General features: G+C 42.1%; 1 protein-coding gene and 2 long non-coding RNA genes across 3 annotated transcripts; 2 read left to right on the top strand and 1 right to left on the bottom strand.

Moving 5' to 3' along the window:
• Positions 1-1,413: 1,413 nt before the first annotated feature.
• LOC123046638 (uncharacterized) lies at positions 1,414-2,999 on the bottom strand. Its single transcript, XR_006422489.1, has 3 exons — positions 2,644-2,999; positions 2,050-2,175; positions 1,414-1,944 (listed from the first exon to the last, which is right to left on the bottom strand). It is a non-coding gene; the product is annotated as an uncharacterized lncRNA (long non-coding RNA).
• A 28-nt stretch (positions 3,000-3,027) lies between these two features.
• On the top strand, positions 3,028-8,411 carry LOC123039383 (uncharacterized). The gene is made up of 14 exons (XM_044462579.1): positions 3,028-3,153; positions 3,224-3,397; positions 3,480-3,551; positions 3,633-3,815; positions 3,929-4,075; positions 4,151-4,279; positions 4,359-4,424; positions 4,498-4,575; positions 4,668-5,606; positions 5,694-5,771; positions 5,868-5,945; positions 6,042-6,298; positions 6,387-6,528; positions 7,129-8,411. Exons 1-14 carry the CDS (start codon positions 3,087-3,089, stop codon positions 8,409-8,411), a joined length of 3,693 nt encoding a protein of 1,230 aa, XP_044318514.1. The 5' UTR covers positions 3,028-3,086.
• Positions 8,412-12,397: 3,986 nt separating this feature from the next.
• LOC123046639 (uncharacterized) lies at positions 12,398-14,560 on the top strand. The gene is made up of 3 exons (XR_006422490.1): positions 12,398-12,409; positions 12,508-12,638; positions 14,455-14,560. It is a non-coding gene; the product is annotated as an uncharacterized lncRNA (long non-coding RNA).
• Positions 14,561-14,874: the final 314 nt, after the last annotated feature.

The following is a 14,874-nucleotide window of genomic DNA, read 5'->3' on the forward strand; positions in this document are numbered from 1 at the left end:
AGATGGGAAGATACGCACATACAATTTTGGTACGTCTCCAATATATCTACTTTTCCAAACATTTTTGCCCTTATTTTGGACTCTAACTTGCATGATCTATTATATACTTTAAACTTGTGCGTTTGCGATGGCAGCGGCAAAGTCGCATGTCGAGGCACAAGAGCACGTGGACGCAAGGTCGCTAACTCGCCGTCGTGGCCGCGTGATCAAGACGAGTCAATGGGCAAACACGATTAGAAGTTTCGGCCTAGCAGAACACACAGGTGCTTTCATCCATCTCTCCCTCTTGCCTACGCACTAAGATGATTGGTTCACATAAGCTAATTGATTCTTCACAGGTACCAGCTACTACTAGTGTATGAGCAACCAGCTAGCCTAATATATCATATATGCAAACATTTTTTGAACATATATGCATGTGTTTTAAGAGATATTTTTCTCTTGGGGATATATGTATTTATTTTAACGTTGTAGATGGAATATGCATCATGCAAGTTGTGATATAACTACCAAAAAATGCCAACGGGCCGACCACCATGGTGGACGGTTTCAAAATACAATTTTCCACAAAGCGAAAATATTCAAATTTTTTGTGAACACAGATACACATGTATACGACGTATATGCAAAATTTCATAACATCATACTTTCATATGTGGCGTACACAAAAAAGACAAAATACATATTTCTAAATGGGCCAGCATATTATGTTATTGTGCTTGATTTTTTTTGTACAGCCTACAAGTCACAACTTTTTCAAACGAATTTTCACACGTTCATGCGGAACACATATACATGTACCCCACGGCTTTTTTCTAACTTTTAAATGGGCTTTTTGATTTTTTTTGAAAATAATCCCAACCATGGTGGTCGAGCACCAAAAGTCCGCACTTGATAACTACCTACTTTTCACATGGATGGCCAATGCGTTGGACTTTTTTATATGGATTCCATTTGATTAAGAATCAATGATTATATGGCGTTTAGATACAATTTTGAACATCTCATGATTATAATATGCTATAACAAAGGTCTACTGAATGAAATTCCTGATGTTTTGCTTTTATGCAATAAATTTTAGCATGTTTTCCTTTTGTCGGGTCAACCCATATTGTAAATTTCTATACATGATCCACCAAATAGATGGCATCCTTTGGGGGAGATGTTCTAGCTTGTTTTTTCTTAACCAACAATGACTTTTAATGTATAATAGGTGCATGTACCGATGCTAATGCAGTGGCAAGCAAAACCTTTTAATTTCGACAAGGGGCAAGCGATTAGTACACAAAACGATATCAAACAAGACCTTGCATGTTGTATTATTGTTTCAAGTTCTCGCATATTATAGGATCGCTTCCAAACATAGTAATATTCCCTTGATAGACTATAAGGAAGAAATGTGTGCGACTTTCATCTATATCTATACTACTATTAAAAGACCAAACGTTACTTCCCCTACATCCACACGAAAAAGTGCACACAGGATTACCCAAGACGTCCGATCATACCCACTAACTACCATCCAACAGTCCACGTTTCATCAACCATAATACAAATAGATCGACGGTTCAAACGAAATGTTCTGCCGGCAGACTCCCACGTCCAGGCTCCTACACATCCCAACGATAACAACTCCATCCAGCGAATAATGCCCTATCTCCGCAATCAACGCCACCACGCCACGAACCTCGCGTCGGCACGCCGTCCCGCGGTCCTCGCTCCGCCCCGCCCCGCCCGGCCGCCCTTGGCACGCGACCCTCGCCCCTGGTCTCCGCGACGTCCTCGACCCGCCTTGCAGCCCTAACTCTCCTCAATACGCCGTCGTCACGACGCCGCCCTCGCCCCCGGTGTCAGCGACGTCCTCGACCCGGCGCGCTGCCTTACCTCCGGTGTCATCACCCCTGTAGCCAGCAACATCTCCAATACATATGACTACTGCCAAACCTGGCAGTGCACAAGTTAGATCAACTGAATTTGCACGTCTTTTGGTCAGACATAAGACAAAAGGAATTGCTCTTTTAATCTGACAACGTGTAATTTTATACTTACAGTACATCATGATTTGCATAGCACACTAAGTTCAGGCAGGGTTCAGAAGTGTTTCATAACAGGAGCCATTGAGAATACAGTATGTCCGGATCTCAGCGTAGTGGGGTACGTACTCCCTTTCAGGACCTGACAAACAACGACAGTTCAGGTAAATACATATATCACCTACTCTTACCTACTAAGATCATGTAAGTACCGACTATGTTATTGCGTCGCAGGTCAAAAAACAGATCCAAAAGAACTAAAGAGACAGAGGGAAAGGAAGAGGTATGCACTAAACAGGGATGCAATATTGAAAAAAAGAAAGGAGTCTATATCTGTCTATATCTATACTACTATTAAAAGACCAAACGTTACTTCCCCTACATCCACACGAAAAAGTGCACACAGGATTACCCAAGACGTCCGATCATACCCACTAACTACCATCCAATAGTCCACGTTTCATCAACCATAATACAAATAGATCGACGGTTCAAACGAAATGTTCTGCCGGCAGACTCCCACGTCCAGGCTCCTACACATCCCAACGATAACAACTCCATCCAGCGAATAATGCCCTATCTCCGCAATCAACGCCACCACGCCACGAACCTCGCGTCGGCACGCCGTCCCGCGGTCCTCGCTCCGCCCCGCCCCGCCCGGCCGCCCTTGGCACGCGACCCTCGCCCCTGGTCTCCGCGACGTCCTCGACCCGCCTTGCAGCCCTAACTCTCCTCAATACGCCGTCGTCACGACGCCGCCCTCGCCCCCGGTGTCAGCGACGTCCTCGACCCGGCGCGCTGCCTTACCTCCGGTGTCATCACCCCTGTAGCCAGCAACATCTCCAATACATATGACTACTGCCAAACCTGGCAGTGCACAAGTTAGATCAACTGAATTTGCACGTCTTTTGGTCAGACATAAGACAAAAGGAATTGCTCTTTTAATCTGACAACGTGTAATTTTATACTTACAGTACATCATGATTTGCATAGCACACTAAGTTCAGGCAGGGTTCAGAAGTGTTTCATAACAGGAGCCGTTGAGAATACAGTATGTCCGGATCTCAGCGTAGTGGGGTACGTACTCCCTTTCAGGACCTGACAAACAACGACAGTTCAGGTAAATACATATATCACCTACTCTTACCTACTAAGATCATGTAAGTACCGACTATGTTATTGCGTCGCAGGTCAAAAAACAGATCCAAAAGAACTAAAGAGACAGAGGGAAAGGGAGAGGTATGCACTAAACAGGGATGCAATATTGAAAAAAAGAAAGGAGGCAAGGGATCGTAAGAAAGCTATGCCCGCTATTTTAAATGGAACCAACACTCCATCTAAGCCACCCGTGGCCATGTCGCCTGGTTACTCAATTTTCTCTGTTCTCTATCATACATTTCATTAATCACATCTAAAGACATGTTAATTAAAAGTCCCTTTCGACAGGTTTTGACACTGTGGGGATGCCCAGTGCGCAGTCTGCTATCACCCAGCAACGGCACACACCAGTTGTGGAAGGTCATGTGTTCTACTACATCCAGACATACTACCGGCTTTTGTGTGTCAGCAACTGACTTTGGTAATACAATTTTGATGCAGGCATACTTGTTGATGTGGTAATGAGTGATCAGACTCCACTTCATGGTCCATGTGAACTAACAACACCAGATACTGTCGGGTCTAACAAGGAAAATGTTGATAATATTAACTCTGCCATTGATTCCTCCCAACTTACTGTGTTACGACCGCCACTTCAAGCCTACAGATGCAGCAGTTCGTATGGTAATCATTTCTGGCTCATATTAACAATCATACATAATGCACACATACTTCGTACATAGTATAAACCTATGTTGCTCAAGTTGTCTTGAACCTAATTCACACTTACTATACAGAAGAAAAACAAGCACTGAAGAGGCAGAGGGAAAATGCCCGGTATGAGCAACATAAAGAAGAGATATTGCAAAGCCTACGTGACAAACGTCGTGCAGCCAAATCTACAGTAGTGCTTACAACCGGAGAACAAAACCAATCTGATACAGGTGATGCCAGCTACATGAAACACTGTATTTCTTATATTAGATTTCCTAACTGAGATTCACTCGATGTTTCTGTAGCTGATGAAGATTGTGATTGGCTCCACACAAATGATATGTACCAGAGACAAACCATTGGAAGGATGATGAGGCGAGACAACATAGTCACTGCGTCGTCACGTGGACACAATCAAGTCAACAATTATAATGGTGCTTTCATTGACTACTTCTTGGTTCATGCCTTTCATTCAACGCTGAAACTTGCCCATTTTGCAACATATGTTGTCAGGCAACGACCACGACGATGATGCATATGGAATACTGGAGCCCGATGGCAACACAACAAATATGGATGGTACACATAAATGCATTTACGGTTCTATGTTTATTTTAGGATATCTTATAACTAATATTTGTCTACTATATAGACTGCTTGGGAGTTGAAAATCTTATTGAAACTGAATATGTTGAGCCTGATGAAGAAGCTAGGATGTTCGCCCACCAAGGTACCATATTGCTATCATGAGTTTCCATATATAGTATAATACTGTCTTTTCTGCAGAACAAAATATTAATTAATCTTCATATTCCAATCCAGATGTTGACTTTGAATCCTACCGAGTTGAACGACGTCACACTGATGGAACACCAACAAATGATCCTAATGATAGGGCTTACATTAACCTTCCCAAAAATCACCATGTCCTTAGAAAAGTTAGGGACTGTCTCCACTGTGGAGCATTGCGGTTTCAATACGAGGGACCTGCATTTTGTTGCAGAAAGGGGAAAGTAGATTTATTTACTCCCGAGGTCCCAGACGAGTTGAAACGGTTGTTCACAAGTCAACGTGATGACGATGCTAAACATTTTCGAGACAATATTCGGTATTTCAACTCTCACTTCTCATTCACAAGTCTTGGAGTCACCCTTGATCGTCGAGTAAGCACTGCAGCAAGAACCGGCGTATATACCTTTCGTGCTTGTGGGGGGTTGTACCACGCTCTTGATGAGCTGGTGCCGGCTGATAATGGCCCTAGGCATTTGCAACTCTCTATTTATGATACAGATCATAACTTGGGGCACATGACTAATATGTCTCCAGATCTAGATATAGATCTCATACGGAAAATTCTGGGAATACTAGAGCAGAACCCTTATGCACATGCTTTCAAGAGCCTTGGGTCTGTTCCGAATCTAGATGAGTACAAGATCTCACTAAACACAGATATCAAGTTGGATCAACGTAGGTACAATGCCCCAACGACTTCTCAGGTGGCAGGGATATGGGTTGAAGGGAGTGATCCACAAAACTATTTTGACAGGAGTGTTGTCGTGCATGCCAAAAAAGGAGACCGACCACTCTATATTAGAGCATACTATGGTTGCTATGACCCATTGTCATATCCACTGTTTTTACCACGTGGGGAGACTGGTTGGAATCGTTGGATGCCGTATGTTCAGGCCCCCGATGACACCACCCAATTTCCAGCGCATAATTCTGGACCACAAGAAAACCGCACCTCTGATTTACATCCAGGTATGATGTTCATTATTAATTTGTTATCTACTTACTATCTTTAAGAAGAGTAATAAAAACATTTGACTTCGTTCACCTATCAAACAGATGAAAACTTGATTAATGGAAGGGAACGAGTTGGCACCTTTGTGCCAGATGAAGACCGGGTCACTGGTTTACATGCAGGTATGGTGTTCATTATTAAATTGTTTTTATATACTTGCTATCTTTGTGAATAAAAAGTTCATATGAAACTTATGAATTGGATCGCCTATCAAACAGATGAGGATTTAATTAATGAAAGGGAACAGGTTGGCAATTTTATGCCAGATGAAGGCCAAGCGACTGATCTACATGCAGGTACCAGTCATCATTGCTTATATTCTTAAGCAAATCTTATGTTGTCAGTCATTATGAGTCCAGCCAGTCTACTGGTATTTATGTTCAATGTTGTAGATGATAACGAGGATATCCAAGATGAGGATTTTGGTGACAATGAGGTCAATGCAACACAATCCAGGAAATTTGTTAGTGCAAGGGAGTACTACTGCTTCAAGCTACAGGTCAGGAAGAAGCTTTTTAACATCATCTTGTTTGGTGGGCGCCTTTTCCAACAGTGGGCGGTTGATATGTATATCAAGATTGAGACTATGAGGCTGGACTGGTACTCAAAGCCAGAAAATCAAAAAGTTATACGAGCTGATCTCTACCAGGTATGGTGCTTTTGTTTATTCCAATACATCGCAATACAAGAACATTTTGAAAATCATGCCTTTTCCATAACCTTGTATACTCTTACAGGGTCTTGTTGACACCATCGTTGCCGGCGAGTCACGCGGTGATCGAATTGGCAAGAGAATCGTGCTTCCACGTACGTTTCCTGGTGGTGATCGCGACATGCAGCGGAGGTTGCTGGATGCGATGGCAATAGTCCAACAGTGGGGTAAACCGGATTATTTTATCACGATGACTTGCAATCCCTATTGGGAGGAGATAACCCATAATCTGATGCCTGGACAACTGCCACAAGACCGTCCAGACCTTGTGGCAAGAGTATACAAGGCTAAACAACGAGATATGATGGACTTGCTAACTAAGGGTAAGCATTTCGGAGAAGTCCCAGCTTATGTACATGTCACGGAGTTTCAGAAACGAGGCCTTCCTCATGAGCATATACTTTTAATCATGAAAACAAAAAGCAAGTTAGCATCCCCAGATGACTATGATCGGGTGATATCCGCAGAGATACCTGACAAAGAGAAACACCCCGTTCTGCATGACCTGGTCGTCAAACACATGCTGCACGGACCCTGTGGTGAGTTGAAAAAGAGTTGTCCTTGCATGATTGAGGGACAGTGTAGGTTTCATTATCCGCGAGATTTTTGTGATGCCACACAACAAGGGAAAGACTCTTATCCCATCTATCGGAGGAGGGATGATGGGCGTGGAGTTAGGATCAGAGGAGCGAATTTGGACAATAGATGGGTGGTCCCTTACAACCCTTCTTTGCTTATGCGATATAACTGCCACATTAATGTGGAAGCATGCTCGAGCATCAAGGCAGTCAAGTATTTGTTCAAGTACATCTATAAAGGCCACGATCGGACGTCCTTTGCATTCGAGCAGGACATAATCAATGATGGTGGAATCATCAATGAAATCCGACAATATAGGGATGCACGCTACGTATCTCCTCCAGAGGCTATTTACATGATTTTTGGTTTCAAAATGTTTGGTGTCAGTCCATCAGTGCTGCAGCTCCAGCTTCATTTGCCGAACATGCATACAATTGCATTTAAAGCTGGTGAAAATCTTGAAGATGTTGTCGCTCGACCATCTTCATCCAGGTCCATGCTTACCGAGTACTTTGAGATGAACCGGAGGAATCCGCAAGCACAGAAATTGTTGTACAGAGAGTTTCCAGAGCATTATAGATGGATAGCTGGAAAAAAGAAGTGGCAGAAGAGAAGAAATAACAGATCACAGATTGGAAGACTTGTGTATGCACACCCTGCTGAAGGAGAGAGGTACTACTTGCGTGTGCTGCTAAGTCATGTTCAAGGTGCCACTTCTTTTGATCATTTAAAAACAGTAAATGGCAACCTATGCACTTCCTTTAGAGAGGCATGTGAGCACTTAGGCCTCATTGAGCACGACAAGACTCTTGATGATTGCATGACAGAGGCAGCCACATTTCAGATGCCTTCTGCCCTAAGACGGTTGTTTGCAACTATATTGGTATTTTGCGAGGCAACGGAAATACGACAATTGTGGGATAAACATCTACCATCAATGTGTGAGGACTACAGTCGTAATGAATCCAATGAGCCGGTACTTGAGCAGATGGTCCTTCGAGATATTACGGATATGTTGCAATCCATGGGAAAGGATATTAAGAGCTATGGACTTCCGGATCTGGTTGAGACCGATGGTTCTTATGACAGTGAGTACAAAGAGGTAACAGAGGAGAGGCAAATCACCACGGACACAGAACATCTAGATCTATTTAGCAGTTTGAACAATGAGCAGCTAGCTGGTTTCAATGACATAATGGATCATGTGATGAACAAAAAAAGCCAGATATTCTTTGTTGATGGTCCAGGAGGAACTGGGAAGACGTACTTGTACAAGGCATTGCTAGCAAAGCTGCGTTCCATGGGCGAAATCGCGATCGCAACTGCTACATCTGGTATTGCAGCGTCGATAATGCCTGGAGGACGCACAGCACACTCCCGGTTCAAAATTCCAATCAAGCTCACTGACAACAGTATGTGCGGTTTCACAAAACAGAGTGGTACAGCGGATTGCTTAGACATGCGTCCCTGATAATTTGGGACGAAGTCGCTATGACAAAACGACAAGCAGTTGAGACGCTTGATAGATCACTACAGGATATAATGGAATGTTCTTTGCCGTTTGGAGGAAAGGTTGTTGTATTTGGTGGTGATTTCAGGCAGGTCCTACCCGTTGTGACACGTGGGACAAGAGCACAAATAACGGATGCTACACTTCTGAGATCCTATCTTTGGGAGAAGACCCGCAAGATACGTCTCACGCGCAATATGCGGGCACAGGCTGATCCTTGGTTCTCAGAATACCTACTAAGGATAGGCAATGGAACTGAAGAGACAATTGGCGACGATTATGTCCGTCTCCCTGAGGACATTGTCATTGGCTATACCGAGGATGAAAAAGCTATTAACATGCTCATCGAAAATGCCTTCCCATCTTTGCAGGCCAATGCTAGATCGAGAGAGTACATGAGTGCACGTGCTATTCTTTCAACCAAGAACGATCATGTCGATGACCTGAATGACAAAATGATCTCCAGGTTTCCAGGCGAAGAAAAGTTATACCATAGTTTTGACTCAATTGAGGATGACTTGCAGAATAATTACACAATTGATTTTTTGAACTCAATCACACCAAATGGCTTGCCCCCGCATGTTTTGAAATTAAAGGTCAACTGTCCAGTCATTCTGCTCCAGAACCTCGACCCTCATAATGGTCTATGCAATGGAACATGGCTTATGATCAGAGCCTTTCAGGATAATGCAATCGATGCGGAGATTGTTGGTGGTCAGCATGCTGGAAAGAGGGTGTTTATACCTAGGATCCCTATGTCACCCTCAGAGGACATCTCACTTCCTTTCAAACTTAAGAGAAAACAGTTCCCCATCCGCCTGAGTTTTGCCATGACAATTAACAAGGCACAGGGTCAGACCATCCCAAATGTCGGCATTTACCTTCCCGAGCCAGTATTCTCACATGGGCAGCTATATGTTGCATTGTCAAGAGGAGTGTCGAGAGAGACGACATGGATTTTGGCCAAGCCAAACAAGGATGTTGATAAATCCGGGAAAAGCACCAAGAACATTGTCTATAGAGATGTTTTGGAGAGATGAGGCAGGTGCATTATTCCATTATTTCTTTTCACATACTATAATGCTTTGGAAACCAGCTTATGAAACTAGCTCCTTACAAGCTTATCATTTTTGTAGTCGTATCTCATGTCATCCACTAATCACTTCACATTTTTTATTGATCAGGTTTGAGAAATATTCTTGTTCAGGATAATTGAGGCTTTGCTGTGGTTACTGGTCTCCACATGTGCAACTTGTAAACCTATATGGAAGAGAAGAACATGGTCGAATGATGCTACGACAGGGTGTCAGATCATACATAATAAGGAATGCTTTGTGCTGTATCCTGTACTATCTACATTTTCCCTTCGAAATTACTTTCTGTTAAACATGTTCTTGAATGCCCAAGTGAGATGCTCTATGATATATTTGTAACGAAAACTGCAAAAGACTGAGATTCCTGGAATATATTCTTGAATGCCTATGTGAGATGTTATATAATCTATTTGTAACGAAAACTGCAAAAGACTGAGATTCCTGGAATATATTGAAGTTAAAAGGCATTTTTACTACTATGTTGCAAATAGGACGTTCCCGGATCTATAGCACACGAGCTCACATGCTTTCTTTTTTTAGAAACAATCAAAAGAATAATGCATACAATATTCATAAAAGAATATAAGTCATGTAACAGACTAAACTGGTGGATAACCACAGTGGGCGAGAATACCTCTTCCAACATGCATCAAACCAGTTGAAGATATGCCTCCTATTCCGTGCAGCATTTTCTACTTCACCTCTTCACCGATCTCCCCCTTGGCTGGCTTGAAGGATCATGTGATGAACCAAAAAAATTCAAAAGAACAAGTCGTGATCTCCCGCAGTCGCAAGCTCATGTACAAGAAGGCAACCACCATACAACACCTGAATTTCAAATGAAACAGAAAAAATTAGTTTCTCAAATATTAAAAGGGTGTGCCTTTTCTGAATTAAGCCCACGATTACAGAAGGAAGGTGGGCCAATCACAATATTTATGCATATAAAATGTACCACGAAAATAACTCCAATAATTTTGTGTGAGTATAAAAAAACACAAGATAAGATTCTGGGGCCTCAGAAAAATCCGGGGATGATAGCAATCAGGAGTCCCCAATTATCGCGATAGTAGTTTCCTTTCTCTCACGATTCTGCCTTATATTGCCTGATACCATTACTTTCACCTCTCCTCCATCCTCCGTCGCGATCTCTCATCCGCATCCCAACCTACCTCCACAACAAGTCTCTCCACTGAGCCACACACATCTGCCCTTAGTGAAGCACCGTCATCGTCCATGTCTACGCCTCCGTCACCGGTGCCCCATGCGAGTCAATCTCCAACCAGATCCAGTACTACTGTCCATGCTATCGAGATGGTAAAGACATATTATATCCCTGTTCTTTCTATGCAAGGTTTCCTATCTAAAAGTGTCATACTTGGGTTGTTAGGATGGCATCAACAATGTAGCAAAGGATGAGGATATAGATAATATGTAGGTTGAAGAGGTCATAAAGAAGGACGAGGATACAAACTATGAGTCGGCACAGGTGATACAAGAAGACTCTACTATGGAGGATACAGAGTATATGCATATTGATGAGGTGATAACCGTACAGGAGGATACATATCCCGAGTCCACAGAGGCAAGTTTTCTTTCCACATGTCATTACTATTCTAATTCTAACACCAAAGAGCACTTTGTAATTTTTTTTAGTACAATATCATATCAAAACGATATTCTATCTGTTATAATATTATACTACCATGTGTTTTAGCTACCGAGAGATGACGAATCAAGTGAAGTACTCAACAATAATGAAGTGGAGGAAAATAATTGCACGGAGAGCTCAGAATATACACCTATTCTTGAAGAAAACATAGCAAACAGAGAGGCCAAAGATTCTGAACATACAAATGTGACTTTCCTTTTCCAACTACTTCTTCCAAAACTATTATAATTATATTATATCCTACATACGGGTAATTCTTTTAATATTGTTTTCAGAAATCCCACAACGAAACAAGTCAACAAATGGTGGCAACTGAGGACGAGAAATTGGCACAAACACCCGGCATGGAAGGGCTTCAAACTATAGAGGACGAGCTAACAATGCCCGTGCATATAAAGAAACATATACGACGACATAACAAGCCTAAGAAGGCACAAGACTATGTTGTTTCTCCACAAGGCACAGAACGAAACCTGGAGATGTCCTTGTACTGCTATATTATTGTTTTTGTGTTCATTATCATTAAATGTTATTATGGCCATCGTGACAGATTATGCCTGCACTGGCGATGATTGGTCCGTTATAGAAAAAATCAGATCCGAACCAAGTAAAGAAAGAAATTTAGTGAGCATCGGCGACGCATTTCTGAAAAAAAGACATTTAGTATCTCTTCTATCTCCCGAAGAATGGGTTGGCGACGAAGTAAGTATATTACGACATGAAGATGCTATTTGATTATAAGTATGTGCCATCTAATCTACTATGTATACTTTTAATTGTAGGTCATAAATACGTACATAAATTGCATGATTTTTACGGAGCATCTACAAGTAAGGTCAGGTGGAAGTGTGTTCTTAGAGAATGCATGCATCTCTAAGATGATGAAGATCGGTAGCTATCTGCCCTCAGATGACATGGATGCTGCACCAGCATGGGTATTAAACAGAGCCAAAGCGTATTTGAAAAATGATATGGTTAGTCTTACTTTTCTACATATTTCTATGAATTACAGCAAGAACGACCGATTCGTCCACATACTTCTACAACTAAAATAATCATTTTCTTCAGATATACTTACCAATAAACATGGACGGCATTCACTGGTATTTATGTGTTATAAATGCCAAAAAAAATGTGTTCAAGTGCTCGACTCGCTAGGCCCATACATGAGCCGCAAGGACCTCACTGATACAGTTAGTACTTAGTCCTACTCCCCCATCTTTTCTAAGAACCTTCTTTTCTTATTTCTCACTTGTGATGCTTATACTTTTTCCATTTGTTGCTACAACAGCTAGAAGGACTAGAGGATTTATTCAAATATGCATCCAAGCACATGGAATTAAAATCCGATAAGTGGATTGATCTAGATGTTACAACATGGAAAAGAGAAGAATATATTAAGAGCCGTCTTCAGACGGATGGGTACGCCTCCTACTAGAACTCATCGCATTTATGCTTAACAGGGCACATTTGGTATGTTATTATGTTTATTTTATCACTCATAGCATTCCTGAATCACATTTGTTCAAGAGATTTGGTATGCCAATGCAATTATTTACCTTATTGTATGCCAATGCAATTGTCACAACACATCTCATGAGATCTGGCCTAAATAATGGAGCTCAAGGCGATACACTTCATTGGGCTGCATATAAAAAATGCGTTATGATTTTCAATCTATTTTTATTCACTCATAGGGCTAAATAGAGTAAGCAGCCACGCATTAACTTGTACTATCAGCTATGCTAGCAATATTACAGGAGAAGTATCAGCTATGCTAGCAATATTACAGGAGAAGAAGCAGAGCGTGTTCTGTTATACTATTAGGCAATTGAGCATAGATCAAGTGTTTCTTTCCGCACCTGCATAAATTTGGGTATAGCTCCAGGCCTTATTTTTTTCTCCATTTGTACCATCCTGCAATTGGAAGAAGCAATGTAAAAAAATAACATCCTCTATACAGGAGATCAAGAACAAGAACTGAAATTGCTATTACCATTACCTGTGATATAAATAGTGCGAACTTTGAATCAACCACTTTGTGGTACCTGGAAGAGTTATTGTCCATCATTTGGTCAGGAAGTGTGTTCTACTAAGTGTACAAACTGAAGCTGCATGAAAAGCAGAGGAATGGAGACAAGGCCTACTTGAGGATAGATGAACTGACCTCTGGAAATAGTCTGGTCTATTGCAAGCCAACAACAGCGGCGACAGAGAGATTAGGCTGATCCTGTAGAGCACGTACGCGAGCTGCGAACTCCTTCCCAGAGCGACTTGATGATGCACTGGATCTCGATCCAATTCCATATGCCTGCTCCCGAATTGTGTCGACCAGCTCACATCTCGATATCCTCTGGGGCAGTAGGATGGAGGCGGCAGAGTCGATCCAGGGAAGATCCGCGGGGTTGGCGGCGAGGCAAGGCCGCGGTGGTGAGAGGAGGGGGCGGGGCGAGGCCGTGCTGGGGATAAGGGCCGACGGGGCGAGGCCCTGGAGGGGATAGGAGGAGACGGGGCGAGGCCCTGGAGGGGATAGGAGGAGATGGGGCGAGGCCCTGGTGGTGGTGGGTGGGGGGGGGGGGCGGCCGGCGTCGTGCCGGGAGAGGATGTGGCGTGCTGCAGATTTGGCGCCGTGCTACAGAGGAGGCGGCTGGGGGAGGAAGAAGTGAGGAGTGGATAAAGCAAAGTGATTAAGTACTGGAGAGATCGAGATAGTGATAGTGCGACGGACGGCTTCCTGTTGCTCTTTTTTTTATACTTTTCACCGGCTGCTCCTTATTAGTGTTTCTTTGGTTGCTTTTTTTTCTCTTTTGCAGTCTGACCTCTGGTTGCTTTTCTATCACATAATTACGCCACCCAGATTAAATAGTACATCGACCAAATGGATCATTGGCCGTGTCTCTTTTGTTTGATTTTTGTATCTATGATCGACAACCCATTCGGTGAAGTAATAATTATATGGGTTCCTCTCAAAATAATTATGCATTCACAAATTCATTTTTTTATTGATAACCATTTTGTTCATTTGATTTATATATAAAAAATATATGGGTTAGAAATTTAGTTATTTTATTGATAGCCCTTTTGGTTATTTGATTTATATTAGCGGCAAACGTTGTTTAGTTCTTTTTTTACGAGCGTATTTGGTATGATAGTGTGGTTTAGTCATCATCATTTTATGATACTATTTTTTTATTAATATTTTTGTTATTAAGCATAACAAAAATTCTTTATCATCAAGGTGGTCTTGTGGTCTCTGGATGTTAAATTACATGGAGTACTTCACGGGAGATGGTTTGTCCGACACTCCTGAACAGGTATATTTAGCATCGTATCATGATACTAATTATTTTGTGTTGTATCATTATTTGAAAACTAAGTCTTATTACTGCTTCACTTTAGGTTCACATGACAGATTTTAGAACAAAATTAGTTGTCATTTTAGTCGACTCGGAATTCAATGATGACGATATAAGAAACCGAGACTTGGATGATGATGAAACCAACATGGATCCCACTGATTGTATGATTGTCGAAAGACCTCCTAACAAACCTAAAGCATCCAACTCATCGTCACAAGTTGAGCTCATCTCGCAATCATTTATCCTTTCGCCAATTGTCACTCCAACAAACGACGACTTAATAGATGAACTTTGCTTGT

The sequence above is a fragment of the Triticum aestivum genome, chromosome 2B (genome assembly GCF_018294505.1).
Source record: "Triticum aestivum cultivar Chinese Spring chromosome 2B, IWGSC CS RefSeq v2.1, whole genome shotgun sequence".
In the NCBI taxonomy this organism is placed as follows: domain Eukaryota; kingdom Viridiplantae; phylum Streptophyta; class Magnoliopsida; order Poales; family Poaceae; genus Triticum; species Triticum aestivum.